This window comes from Hippichthys cyanospilos, chromosome 18 (genome assembly GCF_059441005.1).
Source record: "Hippichthys cyanospilos isolate Australia breed blue-spotted pipefish chromosome 18, RoL_Hcya_1.0, whole genome shotgun sequence".
Lineage (NCBI taxonomy): Eukaryota > Metazoa > Chordata > Actinopteri > Syngnathiformes > Syngnathidae > Hippichthys > Hippichthys cyanospilos.
Window position 1 is genome coordinate 12,429,525 of NC_142386.1, and position 26,371 is coordinate 12,455,895.

Below are 26,371 nucleotides of genomic sequence, written 5' to 3' on the forward strand. Positions count from 1 at the left end.
TTCAAATATGGTTAGGGTTTGTAAGTAGGGTTTCAACCCAAATTTTCAGTTTTCAAATTTGGATTTCAAACAAAGTTTGGGGTTTTTCAATGTTATTTTGGCTTTTATGACAAGAGAAAAACAGAAGTTGCAGCTATTGTGTCAGGTATAAGAAATTAAAGATGGCCTTCTTGTTTATCTTGTATAGTCCTGACAGCATTGCCAGCTGCTGGTATGTCCTGCTCTCTGGATCTGTCTTCGTCAAGGAGGACATGTACCTGGCAAGGTGCTGGTATGTGTACTTCAATACACACGCATACCCCCCCCCCCCCCCCCTCACGTGCACACACACACGCACGCACACGCACACACACACACAAATCTAGTTGAGGAGGCGGGGAAATGCCTGCAGTATGCATGTTGACACACAACTATGCCTACTCACTGTGTATGTAAGTTTGTGTGCTAGAATGTGTGTGTGGGTGTGTGTGTGTTTATGTGGCGCCATCTATTGTGACGAATGGGGATTCCCAAATTGAGCATACATGCTAATGGGGGTGAATTGTTATTTTTAAAAAAATGCACAAAAATGTTACAAAGAACAGTTCTCTTTTAGTTATTCAAAAAAAATAATAGAAGAAAAAATAAAGACATATACAGTACTTAACTGAGTTCAGTGCCATGCATTTTAGACCCTACTTTATTCTAACACTTAAAAACAAAAATTAGGAATGCACCAAAATTAAGACGTTTGTGGGATGAAATTTGCGTGCATCCCCCAAATAGATAAATGAATGAATAAGGACCTTGGATTGAATGTTTCAACTTTTAAAAGATATATATCTTTGGGATTGAATAAGTTAAATGACTTTTTTTTAATAAAATATGTATTTCTCCAATTTATTAAAAACTTTACCCCAAATCAATACCTTTTGTGTGTGTGTATATATATATATATATATATATATATATATATATATATATATATATATATATATATATATATATATATATATATATATATACAGTCGAACCTCTACATAGTGAACTTCAAGGGTCCGAGGAGAGAAGTTCACTATGAAGAGAGATTCACTTTATAGAGGTTTTCCTAAAATGTTCAGAATTCATTGATGAAATATGTGAATAATTTTTTAATAAATATGTAAATAATTTTATATACGTTTTTTTAAAAATAAATATGTAAATAAATGTACATTAAACAACTTAAGTTGTTTAAACACTAAAATCTAATGCGGTAAAACTAATGTAAAAACATTTTACATTGAACAAATATCTTTATTATTATTCCACAAGTCGCATTATCTCTTCTCTCTTCTTCAGAATGCCACATATCGCAGCAGGCGAAGCATCGTACTCCTTTGCAATGGCATTCTGCTTCACTCCACTCGCACACTTCCGAATTATGTCGCACTTCTCCTCCAACGACAAAGGCTTTCGCTTCCGACTTATAGATCTAGCATCCATACTTTTCACGGCAGATTCCGACATCTTAGAATTTTCGGAGGGATGACCAGCGGAGAAACGCATGCGCAGTGGACGGTGGACGAAGTGAAAATGCAAGAGAAAGTCGCGGCGCGCGAGAGCGGCTAGGCAGGGAGGAAATCCCGACAGTGCGCCCAATTTTACAACTTCACAATTTTCGATAAGTTCAGATATTCACAATATAGAGGTAGATGCTGTCAAGGGACTGACTAATAGCATCACTATGAAGAGATTATTCACTATGTGGAGTTTCACTATGAGGAGGTTTTACATACACGTCAAATATAGCTGTTTTGCAAGGGACCGTAAAGATTCGTTCACTATGAAGAGAGATTCACTTTGTAGAGGTTCACTATATAGAGGTTCGACTGTATATATATATATATATATATATATATATATATATATGTATATGTATATAAATTTTATGAAGCTGATTTCACGATGCATAGTATAGTTAGTTAATATGTATGTGAATGAGCTCCACATACGTGTGTGTGTGTGTGCGTGTGTGGCTGCATTTGTGGAATGCGTTGACCTGGGTGGAACAGTGGCCGGCCATGTGTTCCTGTGCAGCCCGCCTGCCTGCCTGGAGCCTGCCAGCACATCAGACAGGAAATGAGCAACACACACACACACACACACACGTACGCACGAACACAAATGCAAAGGCAGCCGACACAGGGCAGTATCGAGCGGGAGGCAGTGTGCACGCACACACTCAAACACACTCCTCCCCCTACACATTTTGCGGAGTAACTTTTTTCCCTCACTTTGTGGATAACATGCTGGATTTGCTTTGGCTTTCTTGGAATTCTGACGAACGGACTTACAAATTTCCCGATTGGTGAGCTTCAAACTTTACTCATTTGTGCTGATTGCTCCCTCCCTCCCACCATTAGCTGTTTCCAAACCCCTCTCTTTCTCTTTTCCCCGAGATGTTCCTTTTCTCTTGGATAGGAGAATTATTTCCCTGTTTAGCTACCAACCTAATACACACACTAATAAGTAGTCATACTATGTAAGTCCACAAACTACACTGATGGCATTCCCAAAAGTGGGAATGTTCTTCCTTGTTTCCAATGAAACATTAACAACAATGGTTAATGAGTTCTCTAAAAATAAAATGGAAGCATTGTTGTTTTGCAAGTGACTCATAAAGTTAGTGTGTGTTTGTCTGTCCATTTTTTTCTGTTTCTTTTCCGCTTGGTCTTGGTAACCATGGAAACAGTGGTTACCAAATGAAGCCACAGCTCTGTTTGGGTTGAGCAGTTGACCCAGCCTCCCACCGCAGAAAATTTTGTCTGCGCTTTCATTACTCCAGTTCTGAGATTTGGACTATGCTTGCTTGTCACCTAAAAGTTTGGTTTTGGTCCAGTGTGAGTTAGTGACCACTAAAAATAATAATAAAAACCAATTTGGATCTTCAATTAACCAATTCTGTCATCCAGGGCAACTGTAACTTTGCACAAATGGAAATGAGCAGGACGACGTGAAATAATTTATCGCCCAAGTCCACGTGTAGTTTTATAATAAATTAAATTTGGTCATTCCTTGCCAGTTATTGATGTCAAGTCAACTCACACGATAGAAATTAGAAGTTAGGTTTGAGCAATATATTGTTTCCTTTTTGATGTTTTGTTAGGGATTATATTAAAAAAAATAAAATCAATATTTTCTTCCTTGTTTGCTGCAGTGCATTTCATCCTCATTAGCTTTTGTAGCTTCCGCATTCCTTTTTTCGTTCAGACTCAGGCCAAATTGAAGGCTAGCGGAACATGGCTACTTGGGCTAAAGAAAGTGAATTGTTTCTAAAAGACAGGAGTTGTATCATCAGTGGTTTGGAAGTTGTTTGGGATTGCGGAGACAGACGTGGAGCAAGTATCTCTAGCACATTTGTTTGAGGCCGTTGCAACAAAATGCAGCTGCAGCACAGCAAACATATTTAGGCAACTCAAACAAAGGCACCTACCCGAGTATGTAAAATTTCAAGCTTTGCGAGGGGAACAAGACCGCATCAACCAACAAACTCCCGCTAAAAAGAAGCTTACTGTGGTGCCATGGTTTATGAGTCATTTAAACAAGGAAGCATGCATGAGAAGATCGGGGCACGATGAAGTGCGATCTCTGAAGCGGCCGCCTTGCAGATCGCCAAATATCAAGTACCCATACGTACAGTATAGAGAGTGAAAAAGCCTGATGTGGAAATGTCAGCATGTAGCCGGGAATGCTTTAATAATAGTAAGTCAAAAAAAAGTTTGCACTTTGTCCATCTCTCTCTATGTTCTACTATGCTACATTTGTTTACAGAAATATTTCATGCAAGGCAGAGGTTTTGCACTTAAATTCTGAGAGTTATATATATATGTTAAGTGCTAACTAAAATAAAAGCAGGCTTGTTCTTCATTTTCTGTGTCCTTTTTAGTAATTTTCTTTAAAAAAATGGGAGGGCAAAAAAATTGGAATTAAATCAGATAGAATTAACAAAAAAAGGGGAGATTTTATTTTTTTGACAAAATTACCCAGCTCTTTGAGAAGGTAACTTGAAGTGATCCATAATGAAAAACGTTCATAATGAGCTCATTCACACACATCTACTTGGAGTTATACAATGACTAAAATTGCAACTATTCCTCACTATTTCTTTTTCACCATTAAAAAAAAAACAACAAACAAAACAAAAACATGTCCAAAAAAAACCCAGAATGGGTCAAAAGGGACCTACTATAACCCCAATAATTGGTTTATGATTTAAAAATAAAAATCCTATGTACAGTATGGGCTGTTCAATTCAAAACAATCAATTTCCATTATTTTATTTTATTTTTTGTACAAAACATCCGGATTTTGCATTTGGCCCAACTCCTTTTTAAGGCTAAATGTTTGGGTTCAATCATCTTTGACCATAGTCCTGTCTTGTAATTACTTATCCATTATAGAAATGAGCAGGGTTCCTGCTGGAAATAATTCACTGATAAAGGAAATAGAAAGTTTAGAGCACAAACACTAAAATCTTTCAGAAACCACTTGTTTTTCAAATCTAACCTACTTGACATAATCAAGTTTTTCATTTTTCTCTACATTTTTGAACTCTGTGTGTGGGGATGGTGCTGTGTGTTTGTGTGTGTGTGTGTGTGTGTGTGTGTGTGTGTGTGTGTGTGTGTGTGTGTGTGTGTGTGTGTGTGTGTGTAAACCAATGCCGTGCGTGCGTACATACACACACACACGCACAGCATTGGTTTCCTCGCTGCCTGTCATGGTTTATTGCCCCGTGGCACTGCAGCTGTCAATGGACCTGTCAGCCCCCCACCTTCCCCAACCCCCCTTCATACCCCCCACACAGACATTTGCGGGTCTGAAAGATATGTGGCCGCACAGAAACTCATCACCTGATGAAATCTGCCACTTTAAAAGCTTTTCTCCTATACAAGCAAAGTGGTTTTGAGGCTTGTTGTAGACGTGGATATTTTTTTTTATTTTATTTTAATTGATTAGACAAATATTTAATTAATTTTCCACGAATTACAATACAATAGATTAGTTTACTGGCCCTGAGATTTTTTTTTCTCCCATTGGTATTTTACATGATTATTATTATCATCATCATTATTAATAAAAGTAATAATCATAATAAAAACGCGCCAGATGAGTGAAAATGACACCAAACGCCAACAATACATAGTAATCACACATATACCGTGGGCCCCCAGTTTACGAGATTAATTTGTTCCGCAGTTCGTAGGATCGTAACGTGAATTCGCCGTATGGCGGACAATTCAAACCAATGTCAAATAGCTAATGCGTGTAAAAACATCAAAATTGAATAAACATTAAATATTGGTTTCAAAATAGTATAGTAAGTGCTACGTATATATAATATGCATATATACAATTGAATAACATAAATCAAAAATGTAGATTTATTTACCTTTGAGTGCCATATTCCCTGGTGATGGTAGACAACAGTGCATATTTTTCCCAAAACAAAAAACACCCGTTTTACTTTTTCACATTGGACCACAAAACGGTGTTCTATTGGACCGTACACTTTATGGCCTGCTCATGAAAATATGCCAACATCTTTTTGGGGTGCTAATCTAAATTAGGATTCCTGAGCCTTTGCCAAAGTCTGCGCCTGATCTTGAGGTTCTCCAACAGGAAACTTTAATTTCCCGGTAGCTGCGAAGACAACCGAATGTGGAACTATTTTAAAGAGACCTAAGCATTTAGTAGGTGCAAGTCGTTTTTGAGCAGTCGGCTATGCCTGCTGCTCAGCGCACATAGGTAATTAAAAGCAGTCTCCGACGCGCTTTCTCAAACAACGCCGAGTCACCACTCCGGCTTGCCAAAGGCACCATGGCATGAGCCCGCAATCTGTTTGACGGGAATCCTTATTCTCAAGGTGGGAAAACCAGTGTTGTGATAACAATTGGCTTTGTCCATCGAAAATCAGATTAAATATTTATTTTGATTTTTTTTCGGTTTGCTTCTCCCCCCTAAAATACAAAAAATAGAACCCTTTTCTTTACTCGTTACACTTCCCCAATACGTCTGTCCATTTTGTGTATTTTTACTTTTATCGTGTGAAAATGAAGCCTGACAGGTGTGTGGTCTCCAGCTGGGTTTTTTACCTCTCATCTTCACACTGTGTGTTCTTGTGTGTGTGTGTCTCCTCTTAAGTTTCGGCAAGCAGCTGGGGGGCCGGCGAGGCTGTGAATGCATCACGTTGGAGGCGTCAGAAATGATCGTGGTAAGATAACGCAGCAACTTTTAAACTCTGCCTTTTCCTTTGTCTTGGACTGGCTGTATTTCTGTCATGTATGACATTACTCAAATTCCTTCTGGAGATCCGGATTTCAGATCAGATCCGTGGCATTTGCCTTATTCACTTCCTGGTTTCAAAACAACCCTGAAACAACATTCCAGCCCTATCAGAAAACGATAGAATCATATGAGAAACAAGATCAGATTTTATGACTATCCATCCATCCATTTTCTATTGGCGCTTAGTTGTTGCCTATCCCAGCGTTCTTCGGGCAGTAGGTGGAGGACACTCTGGACTGGTTGCCAGCCAATAGCAGGGCACAAAGAGACAAGCAAACATTCACACTCACAACCACACCTAAATGCTATTTGGAGTGGCTAATACCACTCAAGCACGGGGAGAACATGCAGACTCCTCACAGTCTTCCCAAAGTGCTGCCCCAAATTTTAGATCACTAAACAGTGTTTTCGATTTTATGTGTTTATTTATTTTTGATTCATTAGTTTGAGAAAGAACTTGATTGATTTTTGGGCTGGGGGATCTCCGTAGCATGGTGTGTTATTTGACTGTAGAGTGGACACACTTTTGTTGTAAAATGCGCGACCTAATTTCGCAGTGTATCTGCTTTGTCACACAACTTTCCGGTGTATTTTTGTAGTGTAATTTTGCAGCATAACTGCCGTGTTCACATACATTTGCTTTTTAAAATTGCTGCAGTGAAGTTGTATAAGTTTGTAGCTCAACTTAACTTTGTACGATACTTTTGAAGGGTAACTTGGTCATGTTATTCATATCGTTTTGTAGCATACTCTTTGTTTGAAGCCTAACTTTATTTGCGGTGTAATTTTGCTGCTTCAGTTTCCAACGTAACTGTTACATAACTTTCTTGCATCACATTTCCTGGCTGGTGTTATTCGTAGTGTTGCCCTGTTACTTTGGTACATGAATTCAGCAGTTTTCTCTCAGTTTCTTTTGGGCCAACCAGGGTGAAAGCTGGCATGTTGTCGAATCAAAAACCACCCATTAAGCTAATCAGGAGCATGGAAATAGGTCGGTCATGGCGGTAAAAGGGTGACCTTAATTGGCTATGTGAGCGAGGCTGTGCATGCGTGAACGCACGCCCACACACACTTCTCCCTTCTAAACAGAGTAACTTTTCAATCCCCGTTTTTTCCTGCCTTTGTGAATAACATGCTGAAACAGGAAGTGTGGTCACATTGTTGCCGTGCCTATGGTCACATGACACGTTGTTGTGTCCTGTGCAGTGGGAGAGAGATTGTCATCCGGTCACATTTAACACAAATGTATGCATTGTGGCTAAAGGTATGTTTGTGTTTGCATGTCACACGTATTATCCACAATGGACCTCATGAGACTCATTAAAAGGACCCACATCATGGTATTATTAAACTTTCCAAAGTTAAATATATAATAAATAAATTGCATTTGGCACATTAGTGGTTTTAATTTCTTATGAAATATGAGGATTTTTGCTACCGACATCACTAACCAGGAAGTGAAACATCTCGTTGACTAAAGCCGCGCCTCTCAACATGTTTCTGTTGTACCGCCGTTATGACACCGTTGAAAAGCAGACCGCCCATGACGAAACAATAGCAACAAAAAAGCTAACGTGTTTGTGATCAGTAATGGGAGTCAGAGGTGGCGTGAATGGTAAATGGACGTTCACTTATACAGCACTTTTCCACCTCTGCGCTTTACACTAACTAGTCATTTACCTAGTGATGATGCAGCATCAGGATCAACAGGATCAGGATCGGGGTCGGGGTTCACTCTTGCTCCAGGACACTTTGACATTTCGATGGTCGGGGGATCGAGACGACCACTCTACCACCGAGCCGTGCCGCCCCGTTTTACTGATATTAAAATGAACTGGAGAGCGAACAAACCTGATGACGTGTCGAGCGCACATGTAGCCTCATGTCATAACGGTTCGAGGGACTATTATTGTCACCGTGCCTCTTCCAAGCCTTTTTTATCTGCTTGCGTGAGGCGGGGCGGGTGCTGAGAACGCAGAATAAGCGAGGAATTCTTAGAAATGCATAATGACAGATACATTTAACACACAACCAATAACAGATTAAAGATTATTACAAAATAATCGAAGATAGTAATTGTTCATCAAATCTATTTAAAAAATATAACAAACAATACCAACCATATTCAAAAAGTTAATTGCTAAAAAAAAGCTCTATACAATAAAAAACAAGAAAACATTATTTTGCAAATTATATAGGCGAATAAAGTCAGTATGCTTTATTTTTTTATGGCTCAGTGTGTCACAATGTTTAATTGTAATACAATATTGAAAATAACTCTAACAATAGCACTAATTACAAATAATTACATGAAAGATTAAATAAAGCTATTAACATGCTAAAATAAAAAAAAAATAGAGTAGTTTTTTTTTTTATTTTGTGCCAAATAAAATGCTCAGTTAGCAAGCCACAAGTCCCAAATGATTTCATAAAAAAAAAAAAAAAAAACATAACCCAAACAAAACAAGCGATGTCTTTCTCAAACGGGCAGGAAAACATTTGAGCGCTGCATTTTTGAAATTCCTCCCACGTGGTGACACAATGCCACCAGTGACTGATGCAACAGGCTAAGAAAACACATTCTTGCTGCCACAACGACCGAACTCAGAAACTCTCCTGGGAAGTTTTTACCGTATTGCCGGAATCTGCTCTTTTACTTTTTTTTTTTTGTTAATTCTATTTTTTTCTTCTTGCTGCGCTGCCTCGTGAGAAGGATGTTTGCGTCGTTTCCTGGAGGAAGTGGCCCTGGCCTCGAGCATGTGAGCTGCTCGCAGGCTCTGCAACGTGTCGAGCGGACGAAACAGATGTAAAGACATTTTTTTTTTTAAATTGAGTTTCAAATTTAGGTATTCTTTTTCTGATTGTGGTCCGAATGAGTGGGCTGCGCTGGAACCAACTTTCAGCACTCTGGAAGAACTGGATCTTTAACCAGGAGCCCACTGACACGCCTGGAAAAGATAAAGATGAGGACCCCGATGTTGATTGCAAGCCGGCTAAAGTCAAAGTCACCAAACAGAACTCGGATCCCTCACCTCAGAATTTCACCCCGGATACTAAGAAGTCCAAAGTTGTCCAGCGAAGTCGCTCGGAGGCAACGACGGATCGGTCCTTTCTTGGTTCTGAGGAAGGCGCCTGCTGTTTGTTGCAGGTGGACAACAGTGGCGAGGGGGACGATGACTTCCTGCACCGGGACGGCTCGCAACGACGGTCCCGACGGCGCTTCCGCCGGATTAACCCCAAGGGTGAGCGGGAGCTGATCACAGACGGCCAAGAACCCGCCGGATACAAGGTAGGACCGGTCTAATGCTCGTGCTCCAGTATCCAAACAATGAGAGAAATGTCAATAATTAATACATTTTTATATCACTATGTTGATTCAACAGTATAGTATCATTTTTATGATAATCAGTATTGGTAAAGATAACAAATTTATCTAAAGATAAATTTTTGAACAATATGTTTCAATGTAACTGCTACATGCGCTTTTGTGTGCTGACCTTCATTTATTATTTTGGTAGAACATGATATAGTTATGATCCAGCTATAATTGATTGTTTTGGGATGAATAAACTTGTGATGGATGGGCAACAAGGTCGAACCAAAGATAAATGCTAAGGTGTAGGACAAATTTTTGCTTTGCCATTATGACATTATTTATTCCATGATAATTGGCTGATTTCTTAACTTTCTTAATTGTGTAAAATGAAATTCAGCAGTACTGTATTTGTATCAGTTATCTGTGACTATTCAAAGAGTACTGGTATTGAAAGTTTGAAAAAAGTCACATCAAACATCAAAATTTTAAATAATATGACAGCTGTTTTTCTACATTTTGAGGTAATATTGCTTTTTCTTGTGATCCAATTCATTATTATTGTGAAATGTTGATGGTGAAGGAAAGCTAATACGGCGTTTTCGATCCCCCCCATTAGGCGTGTACAACTTTCCCTCCATTTGATAACATCTAAGTGTCATGTCAGTTAGTGGCGCAGCTCATCGGCAATCACCGCACCCATGCGCAGATACTCACACATACACCCGCGCACACATGGCTCAGAATTACTCAAGGAATTTTTGAAAAATGCCCCGCCACCAAATTGCTTCCTCATTGAGAGTTTGAAATTGTTAAAATTAGCCTGCTTTGCAGGTCAGATGAGAGAATCCCCTCCACGTTTGGGCCAATGTTGAATGCTGTGGAATGAATCTGATAGGAACCATCAGAAATGGTTGGGATGTTGCCTTTTGAATCTATGAATAGCTTCAGAGAAGTTTGCCTCCTTTCAGTCTTGATTCTTTGTATTTGTTGTATCGTATTCAAGCTTAAGTCAATCTTTCAGGGATGTCCAATATTTTCTGGTCTAGTGACTGATTTATATTTTCTATCCTTAAATTTATGAATCTGTCACTTCATTGTCATTTCAGCCTTAAATTTGCAAAACATAATATCGAATATTTTTTTTTCTAACCTGGAATCTACGAATTGGAGGCTGGATTGTCGTCTCCAGTTTTGAATCTATAATGTCTTTTGGGACTATATGTCTTTTTGTCTTTAAATCCTTTCCACCTATCGGTTTTCATTTTCTGCCATAACTACACTTGTAATTGATCCGCATTGACCCAGAAACCAGACCAGTGCGATAAGTCTGTCTTTATTAAGAATTTTGGTGAGGAGGAGCTCTTTGTCATTATTTTGTTTAGTTAGTCATTTCGTAGCTGTATTTTCCTGCCGTATGACATGGTTTTTTTTAGTTTGGGTTCAACTCCCACCAGTTTCTCTTTTCAGGTTAGTGTTCATTTTGAGTCCGCTAGTTTATCATGTCAATTCAATTAAGTGACAATCACCCACCTTCTTTTACAATGGTTTCTAATTGCATGTTATCGCCACTTGAGTTGAACGCACAAACGCTGACTTTATTAAGACACCGGGCCTTCCCGGGTTAAGGTGTTCATTGGAGCGAGTGAGCCAAAGCCAGATGGATGAAGCCATCAGATCATTTTCCCGTGGGGGGGATAAAAAACTAGCTGGAAGGGGTCCTCATTTCTGATATCGTTACTCTGTTAGGAATGAAGCACATGGGGCTTTAAAATTTCCAATTGGATTTTTTTGGTTGGTCCTCAGTTGATGCAACCTGTCAGTGGCCCAATGCCGCAGGGGTGGAAACATCTCTCACGTTCACGCACATGCGGGTGCCTCACTTCCTGTGTCTTAAGGGAAATGTCAGAATTTTCTCCGCCGCCCCCACTGCAACACATATACACGCACACACATACATGCACACAAAAGAAAATTGAGTAAATGACGTTGGGACATTTTTTTGTCCCATTCACTTTATTATAGCTGCGTGTTTTCTTTTTTAATGGTTTAATCTCCATTTTCTCATTTGGGCTCTTAATTTGTTTTTCTTTTGGACACATTTTTTTCGTCTGTTGGCCCATATTTTTCTTTTTTTCTTTGGGTTGTCCTTTTTAGGTTTATTTAATATTCATCATAATTCCCCAAATATAGACACACCTTTGTTTAGGACGCACCATTAATGTTTGGGTCAAATTCTGGTATCTTCTGTCTTAACTTGTATAAGACGCACCAACACTTTGGCAACAATTTAAAAATGATTGCAAAACACAATAAATCTCATCTTCTGCAAACTTCATATTTTCTGTGTTCATATCCGTAGGGCATTTATACATATATATATATATATATATATATATATATATATATATATATATATATATATATATATTTATTAAATATATTATATATATATTTGTTGCGCGTTAAGTGTGCTTTAGATTTCCCACATTGCGAGCGGTCATTGAACGCCTACAGGTGTAACAGAATGCTTTTGAAGCAGCTGTTTTTCCTTTTCGTCGTGACACAGCTCAAGTTCATTTTACAATAAATACTCGTTGTGCAGCATCCGTGTTTCACAAAATTTTGATTGTGTATATATGCCAAAAGACCACAAATATCAAGTCAAAAGGAATACCTAACCAGTGTCCCACTCTTAATTGTATTACCTGGAGCCATCATAACATTTTAGTAATATTTCTGGATAGTTAGGGTTTGCTCGCTTCTTTTATTGAAAATATTGCCATGAAAACCTTCGCTAATATGAGCTGCTGTTAGCTGCAACAGGCACAGGCTACTAACAGCCAAATGACGTCCACCCTGTTGCTCGTCCCGTTATGTTAGTTATTCTAAGTAAGAATACACCAAAATAAAAATGCACTGTGTGTCTGTTGGAATAATTGTAAATATAGTGATTATACATTTGCTACAATCAATATAACTGCTTGCAATGAAGAAATGCTTGTCTCTGATAAGTTTGCCGCGACAAGTTTGGCCGCGCTCAAACCGCAGACAGATGTCGCTTCACTTGTGAGTGAAAATATCTTGCAGAATGTCTTGCTCCATGAAATGTTGTGCCATACATGTACGAATTTTCCACCTACACATGCAGACACATAAATGAACAAATATACTGGGTTCCGGTCCCACTGTTTCCCCTTTTAGGGCTGGAACCTTCATGTAACCTAGGGACCTCTGAACCAAATAAAAAGAGAGGGTTCAAAGAGACTGCCTGATTCTTAAGTTATAGTTAATACGATGCACCCTTACTTTTGGCCCTCATTTTTGGGAACAAAGTGTGTCTTGTATTCGGGGAATTGCAGCATTTGTCTTTGCCTCTCATTTTCTCATTTTTGGCCCAGCAATGTTTTTATTTTCCTCTCCTTTTCTCGTTTTGGCTTGTCTGTGAATAAAAACATTTTTCATAAGCCGGAACAAAAAGCAAAGTATGCCTTTGAAGGGCAAACTGGAGTTTTTAGCGCAAACACTGAGGTGATGGAAACGGGAGTGTGGCAAAAACAGGTTATGAAAGCTATTAAGAAAAATGATTGTGGATGAAAAAAATCTGTGAAATGTCAAAGCCCAAGACCAAACCAAGGTGACTGAGAAGGAAAGCAGAATCCAGACTTGACTGATTAACTTGCACTTTTGTCCCTGGTTGAGCACTCGAAGCCAAAGGTAGCAAGAAGAATGGTACATCTTGATAGAGTATGAGTCAAGTTTGGGATGTTCCTAAAGATTTTTCCTGGTCTGGAGGCTTCTCGATGGATCTCTGGCCAAAGGTTTTGATACTGATTTGGGATAAATTGGATTAGAAATCTCAAGACGACACTAGCATTTGAATCTCTAGCGGAAGCATGCAAAGCATCCATTCCTCCAGAGATCTTTTTCTGGCACCACTTGAGTGGCATTAGAAATGTATGTTGTCGCATTGTTGCCTGCTAGCCCAAGTGTCTTTAGCTTGCATAGTATGCCAGGTTGCTGCTTCTAATTTTAGGGATTACATCAGCAGCACTGAGATGACAACCTTGGTGAACTTGCGCTACATATACCCTCCTCCTCTTCATCCTGACTACGCACTAATCTTCTGTCTTGCTAATGAAGAGGACGTCTATGTGGCTTCATGGTAATTGTAGGTTTTGTAAGATTGGAAGATCCATTTTTTTGTGTTGTTTGTATTGTGGGCTGCAGGAAGGGAAGGGCCTACTTTGAATGGCAGGAATTCCTGTCTTGCACTACACATGCTACAAACGCGCAACATCCTATTCCATGTTTACGTGCTTTTTTTTCTGTTTTTTTTTTAATCGGACAAATGATTTCATAAGCCGGTTTGTTCATCTCTGAGCTTATTCGGTGCATTATCTGTCACCATTGTAATATATTATTTATTTTACATGTATGTGAGTTAAATGTGAGCGTGAATGAATTTGGAATTTGCAATACATTGTTTTTTTTTTTATTTCAATTTCGATATAGTGATGTTTTAAATCGTAGTCAATGAGAATCCCTATTGTTATGTGAAGTATAACAAAAAACGCTGGGTCTGGTGGATGCACCTTGATCTGTAAGTATGCGTCCATGGCAAAATAAATGTGTCTGGGATGCAGGAACGCAGGCAAACGAGGGCACTTGATGGCGTAAAAGACCGTTGACTACAATGTAATTCAACAAATAGGCGGACCAATGGAAATGAAAGGTGGTTCAAGGTGCCGACAAAATATTAATTACAAAACCAGCAAAAAAAAAAAAAAAAGTATAATCCCCCTCTAGTATCGAGTCATAAATTAAGGCCACGACTATATTAGCAATTTAGCATAGGCTCAACAGTGAACATAACGTCAGCCAAGAGCTTGAGTTCAAAAGTAAAAAAAAAGTAGCATTATTATTTGTACTATTTCGCACCCAAGAGTTTTGAAGTCTGAACATCCCGATGATTTTAATCAATTAGACTTAGCTCAGGGTCTTCTTTTTAAATGTTTAATTGCTTTTTTGTCATGAAATATGACACCTTTAGATAATAATGCAAAATTTGAGTGAAAAGAATCAGAGAAATTAATGACACATTCTGACCCTTTTAACTGGGAATATTTACCTTTTAACATTAATTTAATGCAATCAAAAATACTCCCATTATTATTTTTACAGTTTCACTTTCTCCCCCAAGTTTCAACTAATACCACGATGTGACCTTCAGACCATTTCGCTAAATTCTTAAGTCTTTTTTCTCTAGCAAAACTATCAAGGAGGATTTACGTGTAAAATAAAAATGTGTTGTTGTATTCACTATTTTACATGATTTCATATTTATAAACTTCAACAAATACTTATAGTACAGTAGTTCTTGCCTTAAATTGAATAAATTCAATACCATTAAAAAGGACTACCTTGCTCATAAACCCTCGTCAGTGTAATTGCTTTAAATGTTCTAGTCCAATGACGGTATGTTTTTTTTCTGTCGTACTTGAATTTTGTTTTGAATATACAGTACATTGTGTTTATTGCACTGAAGCTTCATTTATAAAATATAAGTAATAATATGCAAATTATATAGTATCAGAAAAATTGTGATTACATTTTTCCCTTCACCCCCAAATAAAATGTTTTTTTTTTTTTTTAACACTAACTTCATTCAAGTGTCATTTGTTTACATCACCAAGCTGCTAAAAAAAAATCCTTGGGAAACACAGTTTAAAATCCCAACAGTAACCTTTCAATGCCAACCATATGAAGCAAAAGTGCCAGCAAATGTAGAGCTGACAATTCACATTTAGGACAAAGGAAGAAAATGCGACATATGTTAAGGGCACCAACTGCACCTTGCAACAGGATGCGCATCACACAGGAAACCCTTCAAGAAACTCAGTCTGCATGCTGGTATGTGTCCGCGTCACATGTTTCTAGTTTCTAGTTTCACAATGCATTAAAAGATGTGCATGTTAATTTAAAATCGACACGATAATGTTTCTTATTTACCACATCTTTTTTTTTACCACATCTTATTTTAATTTTGTTCCCTGCAAAAGTACAATTTCTATTTTTCTTAATATCAAAAAGTACTTTTAATGCCATTACACACATTCATTTTTGTTCAAGGTTAATATATTGTCACTCCTTTAAACATAATAGGAAAAAAAAGTAATTCCATCCACCATAATCAATGACGCGCAGTTTTTAAGAGGTTGAAATTGAATTGTCTATTGACTCTTGTGTCACTAATCAGGATGCAAAACAAATTTTACCTTTTGAATATCGTAGGCTGGGTGATATGCTCAAAAATCTGATCTCATTGTTATCAGTCATTCTTGCCAATTACAATTTTACTCCATTTTAATTGAAGCAACAATCTCAACAATCTTTTATTTGGACAATGTTTTAATTTATGAAAAAATATAGACTGTGCAAAATGTTCAACAATAATTTGTACTGGTTTTATATAAATTTTGTTGTAAACTTAACATTCATGGCTAGTGCGTCAATGTCGCAATTAAGTAATTAGTCACTATTCATCTCATAAATCACCCATTCAACATTCCGCTCTTTGTGCAAAACCGCAATTTCAAACTTAAGCAAATTTTCAAATCATGGATTTTTAAAATGATAAATTAATTGAATTAATTTGATACAATGCCCCGCCCAAGTACACATCATTCCATCAAACGTTTCTAAGTTGAAATGAGAAGCAATAAATATGCACGTCTGTGTGCAGTGGAGCGTGACTGTTATGTTTGATGGCTCTTGTCTGACTCGTCACTCAGCTCCTCACAAGCTCGCTCAGCCATACTTTGTATGCATTAATCAGTCCTATCTAGCTAATTAAAAGCCGTCAGCTGCCTCCGCACTGCACAGTACAGTAGGGCATGGCCATTAGGCTCGTTCACTGCACTTTGTTTTTGTAGTTCTGGCTCCAGGTTTCAACCGGTTTCTTCTCACCTCAATGTAGTCTCAATGCTCAACCTGCTGCAAACTGTAGCATGTTACAGTAATGCTTGTAATTTTTATGGCGCTCTTTGGTTAAAGCAGTACAGTTCCATGTTTCCATTTCTTAATCCAATCAGTGTGTTATTATTGGATTAGCTAATGCAAAAAACAAACATCCCCCTCTCTTCTTCCTTTTGTGTCTTTTATTTTTGTTAAGTCTGATCTATGTTTTAAACACCCCTACTCCCCCCCCCCCCCATCTATTTCCATCCCTCCGCTCAGCCTCTCTTGTGTACACTGGCTCCTCCGAAGGCAGGCCTCCATGTGCTCGCCTCTCATTGGCTACCTGCTAAAAAAATTACGTCATATCTTGGTATTGGGGAGGGTGGGAGAGAGTACAAATAGAGAGATGCACAGATGCTAGAGAAAGAATAAGGGATGTATGAACGGGATCACTGTAGAATATTCAGGACCTTTTTGCATTTTTGTCTTGTAGCCAATTTTGTATTGCCCAAAACTGGATGAATTCCTTGTTCCACCATTCAGGAAAGCTCACAAAGAAAGTAATTTGAAATAATTGCAAACAGAAATGTGGTAATATTCATGACTAGACTTAATCAGTTGATCATTTGTGCCTTTCTCATGTACATGATGCTGGAAACCTCGTATTGTTGGGATATAATGTATATTTTTAAGCTTTTTTTTGTCACGCTAATATAACAAACCACGGTAATGTAGTAATTTACAGCAGTTGCGCTGGGTTGATGTGCGCTGCAATTTTTAGAAAACGTTTTGTAGTTTTAAGATGTAAACTACATAACTACATTCTTCTCTTCACTGATCCTGCATGACGGAGTACGTCTTCTCACAAGCTAGCATAGTTTGTATAAAAACCTTACTGCATATATTACCCAACACTCAGACCAACGCGTTTGGTCTGATGCTAAAAACAACAAAATGTCGTTTTCCTCACTGTGCGTTGTGTGAGAATGCTTATTGATATTGTTAGCTGATGGCACATGTTGGGAGTCAGGACTAATGCTAATGCAATGCTAAAAACAAAGTGAACACAATACTTGTCATCAATGTGTATATGTGACCGAGCACATTTTTACACTAGCTAACCATGTGAGAACACTTAATGCTAACATAAGCAGATAGCACTTAAAGCAACATTTTTGGATTAATGAACACTGTGAACACCCAATTTATCAATATTGCTAATCATAAAAAAAAAAAAAATGAAAATAATAATGTGACTGGTTTATATGTGGGGGAAGCCCATTTTCATCCTCCTCCTCTTTTGTGCCAGCATCTGTCCAAGCAAGGCAGGAAAGGGGGCTGTTGATGGGTAGGATAACCACCCCCTCCTTTTTTTCCCTTTGTAATTCATGCGCAGAAGGAGGAGTGGCTTTTTTTTAAGGCGGTGAGGGGGTTGCCTTAATAGACTCCATAGCTTTATGGTACTGATCAATAAAGATGCTTCCTTTTCTTTTCCTGGCCAACCAATCTATCAAATGCAGCCTCCCCCGCCCTCCCACCTATGGCTCTCTTTCTCTCCCTCTCTCTCCAGCCCTCGCTTGCTCGCTATACAGGTGATGTCATTCTTTCAGCTGGATTCCCTCTCCTCCCTCCCTCTACTGTGAGCTCATTAACGACCCCGGCGCACGGCAGCCGAGTATCCTAAACCCAGCCTTGGCTTGCCTCTCAAAGCCCCCTCCTCCCCCTTTCCACTCCCAAAAAAAAAGATGCGTACCGATGCCAGCATGAAGGAGGTCGGGAACTTGGCGAAACCCAGCCTTGCAGGGGGAACCTTACGCTGCCTCGCTTTGGGGGCTCGGCAGCCAGCCATGGAGACTCGCCGGCAGGCTCGCAGAGTTGAGGCGTGAGTTTGACAGCGAGGAAGGGGCACTCTGATCCCAAATTACTTGACCAAAGAGGGTTTCTTCTGGGAAAAAATTCCAAAAGGAAAACCTGGATGCCACATTGGGGGAAAAAAGCCTCTTTTAAACTGGGATTACTTGTCTTTTTTTGGCTGAATTTCCAGTTGAAATAATCTTCAAAGGAGGCGTGCATCAGGGGGCGGTTCTTCTTCTTCCCTGCTTTTTTTTCACCATCTTTGGGCGAACAAGGGGGAACTTCCCTCCTCCTCCCCTCGGTTGGAGAGATGGCTTTCCTGGTCCGTTGTTATGCCAACTGCTTGCAGCCGTGGTCCTCCAAAGTAAGCCATGTCATAATGTCCATTGACTCTGACTGTGTGGGTGTGTGTGTTTGTGTGTCTGTGTGTAATGGTGTCGGGGGCTGGCTTGCCTCTTAATGTGTCAACGAAATACGGTGAACATGTTTGCAGTTTTGCATCTGCAAATTCATCTATTCATGGAGATTATTCATTCATGGTGCCAAGGAGCTATGTTAAAGTGAGTTGAGTTAAATTTCAACAAAAGTAGTGCTTTTCTGCCATCTTGTGGCACCTGTGTCAAAGAGCTATGTTGAAGTGTGTTTAGGAGTTTTATTTCATATATGTGGTGCTTTACCGCCATTTTGTGGCATCTATTGGCACTTAGAGATGTTTCAATACTACTTTTTCATTTCCGATACAGTACCGATATTACAGCCAAGTGTTACCAGTAGGGTTGATGCATGCATTTTTTTTTTTTTTGTATGAAATGTTGAAAGAGACTTGATCAAGTTATTTTTCAACCAAAGAACAATTGTCATCAACGTCAGGTATGAGAAAATATGACTAATTTATTGTTGTTTTTTGGATCGAGTGGGGTCTGGGTGCTGGATCCAGATGCTGCTGGATAGAGAATCAGGATTGAACTGCTTTTCAAGATATTATACATTAGGGATGGGAATCTTTGACTGTCTCACGATTCGATTCCGATTTTGGGGTGTCCGATTCGATTCAGAATCGATTTTCAATTAAAAAAAATCAATTCACAACGATACAATACAATTCAATTAAAAATGAATTCTACCTCAGTCTGTAGATGTGCAAAGAATCATCATGCTACTTCAGTCAGCATAGAGACAAAATGTCATTCTTTTTCTATTTTTTAAGGTTTGATTTGTAAGGAACATGCCTTTTCCCACAAAAATAGCAGGTGAACTACTGCTATATTTTTTGATGCTAGCCATAAATTTTATGCTTTTATTGTATAAAATAAAATGAACAAAAAAAAGGTAGAACAGAGGTGGAAGTTTTCTGTTTATTGCAGACCATTTGCATTATGTTCTGTATGAAGATTTGTTCCTGGTTAGTGCATTTAATTTAGAGACTATCAGCGTTAGATGGGTGTTGTGTCTGAGCCACGAAGAGTAGCGAAAAGACTATGTTGGCTGCTAATGAGCTAGACTTAGACAGGTTGATAGATTCGGTACCAGGGCAAGGATGTCAGCGTGATGGACGGGCTACCGCGTGGGCATTATGACTGGAATTTACAAACAGGAATACAGGGAAACAGGAATTGCTCAGTCTTTATTGGTTGAAAACATTTCGTTGAAACACTTAGTTTTACCTTATGTCAAAACATTGTGCAGCAACTTGGGCTTGTGTAAGTGACAATGACCTGGTAATACATTTGTGGAATGGCTCACACCATTTAATTCCATACTTGCCATGGACAAGAATTTTCGTCAACTATGATTTTTATTATGAATGAATGGATGACATTCATGGCCAGCACTCCTCTTAATATTAAGCCAATTGAGTATTTTAGTGTTTAACTGTGACGATTTGATGGTAGCGTTGCTCTGGCTGGCTAAGAAAGATGTGATCAGCCAAGGCCATGAAAACGAACTGGAGCTGTGCATTGGGGGGGGGTATGTCTTGTGGTAGGTGAAATGATGAATGCAAAGATGAAAGAGTGGATTGTAAGGAAGTTGTAGCGAATACACACCAGACGCTTGTGTCTATGTCATCGAAAGCCACCCCGCTGACTCCAGCATATACGGGGCATGATTTGCGCTGTACTTTAAAAGATTTGTAGAAGACGTAATCTGACGAAAAATATGATGACGAATTCAGCGAATGTTAGCCAGATTATTCAGGTAAATGGACCCACTGATAGAAACAGAGATTCATCCCCAGAATTTTCTGGAAGCTGCAAAGGTTTAAATACCTTGGTGTCACTCAAATGAACTACTTTCATATAGTAATTACTAAAGTATCGAGTGAGACAAACTCATACTTTTTTTTTCTAATTAAAAAACGGAATTTAATCTTTTACATATTTACATAGTCATAGAACGCAATATTCTGTTGGCAGTAAAACTGCTCAAAATCGGCTGCCATTTTGGGGGTTTCCTTTTCGGATAACGCGTAGCACTGAAAGAGTTCATGAAAAAATGGCTCAATCTAGGTTGGCCTAGAACCCTTATACTGATCATTTCCATTAAAAAAATAAATCTATTCCAGACAGGAAAAACATGGTGTAAACTGACTTTGATCCAGGTAATGCATTTGTGTAGAGGAGGACTCATGAACACTCCTCTTATCCAGTTAACGGATCACTCTAGGTTGGACAATAACCCATAGTTACCCCTGAATAATCATCTTTGCAATATATTTTGGACAGTTGTGTTTCAGGAAAGCACTTTCTATTCCAGCGAGACTGTGCTCATGCCCTTAAAGCCGTGCCTTAACGAGTTTAGTGTGCAAGTAATACCCCTGGGGTGAATAGAACATTATGACTCCGTTAGAAAGAGCCATATGTTACAGTTCATGCATGTGTTCTTGGCCACTTCATAGTAATTGACCCTAGCAGGCCTCCATTTTTTTTGGGGGGGGGGGGGGGGTAGGGCACAAAAGGGCAACCTCAGATGATGCCATGGCCTCAAGTTGGCCTTGAGCTGTCTGACCGTGATAGATCGACTAACGTGGCTCCAAATAACTTGGCCTTTGAGCCATTAGGGGGAGCGGCAGAGATTGGAGGTGAGGAGGTGATCAGTTAAAATCATTTTTAGAGGCATTCCCCATCACCACCGACCAGCCCTTACCCTGCCCAAAGTGTGTGGGCAAATGAAGGCTTTTTTAAGACCTGCCTTAGAAACATCTAGAACGAGCGAACGAGCAGGAAGTGGCGGTGAAGATAATGGATCTGGATCAGGTTACACCAAGGAGTGTCCAAATCGCCTTAGACAGGTGATCAATTATGACTGTAAATGACTAGAAGGAACATCCATCCATCCATCCATTTTCCGTAGTCGCTTATCTCCACTAGGGTCACTGGCTTGCTGGTGCCTAACCCAGATACCTTCAAGCAGTTGGCAAGAGACACCGTGGATTGGTTGCTGACAATCGCAGGGCACAGAGACAAACAACCACTCACCCTCACAATCAGACCGCCGTGCAATTTGGAGTGTCCAATAATAGAATGAACCGACGTTGTAAAACTAAAACCTCAAAATAATTTAATGCCAGTCATGGCCTTGGCATGACAGCTTTTATAGGTAGATAGAAAGTCCTCACTGTTTACATATTTGCAATTATTCACGTAAAATGCCTTGATGGACTTTTTCTTTCAAACTTTGAAATGTCCGACTGCATGTCAGTGCATGTTGTTAGCAGCTAGTGCTAACGCTGGAGACGTCCCACATCATTGAGGTTATAGAGTAGTGATTTATATTTGCGTTCTTAACACTTTCCTTGACACAGATGAGAATTCTCATCATGTAAAAGACAAGTTGTTTGTCATCGACAAGAATTGTCGACAACTGCATTTTTGTTTACAAATGGATAGATGACACCAGCTCTTTGCTCAATATTAAGCCAGTTGATCACTGTAGTGATTAACTGTGACCATTTGATAGTAGCATTGCTCCTGATGGCCAAAAAACATGTGACCAGCCAAGGCCAAGAAGAAGAACAGTGTGAGCTGTGCAGTTGGGAAGGGTGGGGAAGGACAAAAGAGGACGAGGGGGACTCACAAGCTACCAAGCAAAGTATGCCTCGTGATAGTCCAAATGACGAAGGTAAAGAATATGGAGTAGATTCTGAGAAGTGGTGGATGAAGGCAGACGCGTGCGTCTCCTTCTTTGAAAGCCAGGGCATGGTTTGCGCTGTAGTTTAATGTCATCTACTGAAAAAGTCTAATGGCAAATTCAGCAAAGCTAAGCAGGCTTCGTCAAATGAGAACCTCTGCATACCTTGGAAGAAAGTGCTAACTTGCTCTAAATCTCTCTCAAGCCCACAAACTCGATTGCAAAGCATACAAGATGATGTAGGAAAACAAGGTGCATGAGCAAATTTAGCAATTACAGCTTGCATCCAGGACACTGTTTCATACATTATCACACAAAAATCAAGTACAGTGGTACCTCTACTTAAGAACGCCTCTTGTTCCAAAAAAAAAATCAGCTTCGGCGGAGAAATGTTGTCATTAATAATGAAAGAAGATTTTATGGATGTTTACTGTGGTCTTCCACTTTTCATCTTTACTCGTTTCACCCACATTTCCCACCAACAATTTACACAGTAGAATTAACAAACATTAGCAGACAGACATTAGCTATGGCTAACAATGTACATATTCACATAAAAACACACATGTAACATACCACTTTGGGCCACTTTAGCAAAGACATCACACAGGAAGCACTTCGCATGAACGCACACTGAACTTAAGTAAATTTACATGCTCAAAATTTAAACGGTTTAGGAGCACTTTGGGGGTCTTGGAACGGATTAGGCTATGTACATGTAAAAAGCAACTCTACTTTTGAAAGATTCACATTGCAAAATTACTTCCTGAAGAAATTAATTTTTTAAGTACAAGTACCACTGTGATGGATTTAAACTCATCACACATACATGTACAGATACTTTGTAAATAGCCAAACATTTGGTAATATGTTGTCAAACATGAAAATGGCGCTGTTTGCATGCTCTACCAAATATGTATATACATTGTTATTTTGGCATCCAAAACACTTTTTCATTGTTTTTGTTTCATGTTTTATTGACAGGAAGGACTGTTGATTCCAAAAAATATTAGTGTCAGTGTAATGCAGAAAACACATCTTTTCATAAGTAGCTTACTTTCTCCTTATTTTGTCCAAAAAAGCTGAAGTTACCTATCTTCAAATCGGGAAGAACAGAATAAGGTACAATCATACTTTCTTCTTCTAATTAAAAAAAAAGTAATCCATTCTTTCATATGGTATCCCATGTTTACATAGACATGGCAGACAATATTATGCCGCCCATGTATTATGTGGTGTTTTGAAGATGGCCTTTGCAACACGCCATTTGCGTGCATGTGGACTTTGTTGTTGTATCTTTCTTGGTAGTTTGTTGTATAAAATTTTCACAAGCGCAAACTGAAAAGTTGGCTGCTTTTGCAGGTGAATCGGTCACAGTGTCGAGCCCTGGAAGCAATTGGAAGGAGCGGCGGCTGGGATTTAGCAGCAGCGGCCAGCCGCTACCGAATGAATGTGGAGGGAACGCAATACTTATTAATCTATAAAATAAACTATCCGCATTGGACTAGAAATGTCTACATTTGAATCATAAGTACTGTAGTTCAATAAGAACCAAAGAACACTTTCAGGTACGTTCTCAAAAACAACATGGAACGCCTAGACGTCACTGTTTGCTCCATACACACAAGTTAATTTCCTGTTCTGCTGAGCCATACTCGTGATTTATGGTTTGTCCCGAGATTTTGGAAAACATAGAAAAAAACAGCCTCTCAACTGAGCAGTATTGATGCCAGCCTCTGCGTCGAACGGGAAGCATCTGTTCATAATAGGTTAAGTATCAGGCTTGCCTAACTTCCTCAGGCACCCAAACAAAAGATTTAAAGAACAAAAAAAATATATATATATATATATATATATATATATATATATATATATATATATATATATATATATATATATATATATATATATATATATATATATATATATATATATATTTGTGGCACCTTAAACCACCGTTTCCGCAGTTGGAAGCATTTGTTAAATTGTAATGGATTATTTCTTACTTATTACTGTCATTTGAAAGTAATTTGTTACCTTAGAATATTACTGTATTTGAAATGTAAGGATTACAGTTCTATTGTATTACTTTTATAACTCACACCAACGTAACCGGAAATATGGATTTGCCATTCTAAATGTAGCTCATTATGCTCATTACACATCAAGTGGAATATTGGCAGTACAAATCATTTGATCTCTATTGTATTATAAACCTTTTACAGACACAACAAGATACAGAATCTTTATTGAATTTGAATCCCTTTATCACTTAGCTTCACAGCATAGTGATGCATTGTTGATGCTTTAGGTAGAAACAGTGCATTCTGCAATTTCAACGTTAACACAGTATTCATATGACAGCACAGACATTTCAAAAATAGATGGTATCGGTGGGGCTAACGAGAGCAGCTAGCCTACATAATTGTTTTAATATACTGTTTAACATGAGTTTTTGTATGCTTCATCTTGATACACATTGACCACAACTATTTATAGACTACAGCAATTGTACAGTGAAAATTAGTGTTAGCTTACCTTGTTGTTATTGCTAGGTGTGACAGGGATCTCGCTAACAAGGTTTTGAAATGCTGGCAAATCCACTGTGGAATGTGGTAGCGTATCTTTTACGTACATCATACTCCGCCACGAGTCTCCTAACCCCTTGAGTTCAAAGCGGCATCCCTTTGAGAGAACACTAATTTTGCCTGCTTTATTTTATCCCCAACCACTCCCAATCCTTCACGTATTCTTTTCCCTCACTTCACATTACTATGGCTCTGCTCTTAATGATTTGTCAAATAACTGGTGCTATTTGGCAAATTGGACAAAGTGCACCGAGCTATTCTTCTTGACTTTATCTCTGACGAACTAAAAGTAATGGGCGTATTTCCATTTTGTGTACGTATTCAACTTGTTGTCTGCTGCTGTCGCACTCATCTCAGCTTGAGTAGATACTAATGATAGAAAGTAAACATTTTGCCTTGGACTTATCTGCTCCAATCTCACAGTGTTTGTGGCGAGTTTGGGGGGGAAAAAGCCCATGACTTTCAGGTTAAAAATGCATTGCAAAAATGCATTACGTTACTCTCATTTGCACAGAGTAAAATATTACTATTTTTTCATGTGTAAAGCATTACACTACTGCATTACAGCAGAAAGTAATGCAATACAAATGTAACATAAATTACTGTAATGCATTACAGTACGTTTATACAATAATTTATGTTACATTTGTAATGCATTACTTCCAACAAATTTGAAGGATGGGAAAAAAGTCGTGAATGCAGAATCCCCCCCCCCCCCCCCCCCCCCCCCCCCCCCCTCCTGCCATAGCAGACAGTCTATTTAAATTTGTATTTAAATTTGCATTTAAATTTGCTTGTTCTGCAGTGCAAGGCTCTTTTTTATCGTGCCATTAAGAGCTACTCACCACCGAGCGGAATATAGACTGCAACTTTTCCCATCAGGAGACACTTTTTCGTGACAGTGGTAGCTGCTGCTGTGTTACACACAAACATTCAGTTGGGATTGCCAAATGGAAGGAATTCCCTCTTCGTTTCTTCTGACAAAGAGCAGCACTTGATTCCCTGAAATTCGGGTGAGCTGTGGTGATGAGATTCTTCCTCATGCATGCCAGAACACATCTAATTTAAAGCACCATGAAATCTTGAACCCCGTTTTCCTGGGGAATCCTCAAAATTAAATAATCAAATGTTGATGGCACCCGCAAAATATGGGATTGGCAAAAATATAGCAATATCAATTAAGCATACCAGGTAATAAAATAATTAATTTTTGTCCATTTCC

At 38.8% G+C, this 26,371-nt stretch overlaps 1 protein-coding gene and 1 long non-coding RNA gene across 5 annotated transcripts in view; one reads left to right on the forward strand and one right to left on the reverse strand.

Annotated features, from left to right (window-relative positions):
- The window catches only part of rapgef6 (Rap guanine nucleotide exchange factor (GEF) 6), an 83,923-nt gene that overhangs the window by 20,252 nt on the left and 37,300 nt on the right, over nt 1-26,371 (forward strand). For all 4 annotated transcript variants that reach the window (XM_088440714.1, XM_088440715.1, XM_088440716.1 and 1 more), the window contains exons 4-6: nt 188-271; nt 6,163-6,232; nt 9,455-9,595. In XM_088440714.1, coding sequence (XP_088296840.1) covers nt 188-271; nt 6,163-6,232; nt 9,455-9,595 — 295 coding nt within the window. The remainder of the gene's footprint in view (nt 1-187; nt 272-6,162; nt 6,233-9,454; nt 9,596-26,371) is intronic.
- Nucleotides 8,565-18,792, reverse strand: LOC148409043 (uncharacterized). Its single transcript, XR_015868564.1, has 3 exons — nt 18,333-18,792; nt 9,339-9,618; nt 8,565-9,254 (listed from the first exon to the last, which is right to left on the reverse strand). It is a non-coding gene; the product is annotated as an uncharacterized LOC148409043 (long non-coding RNA).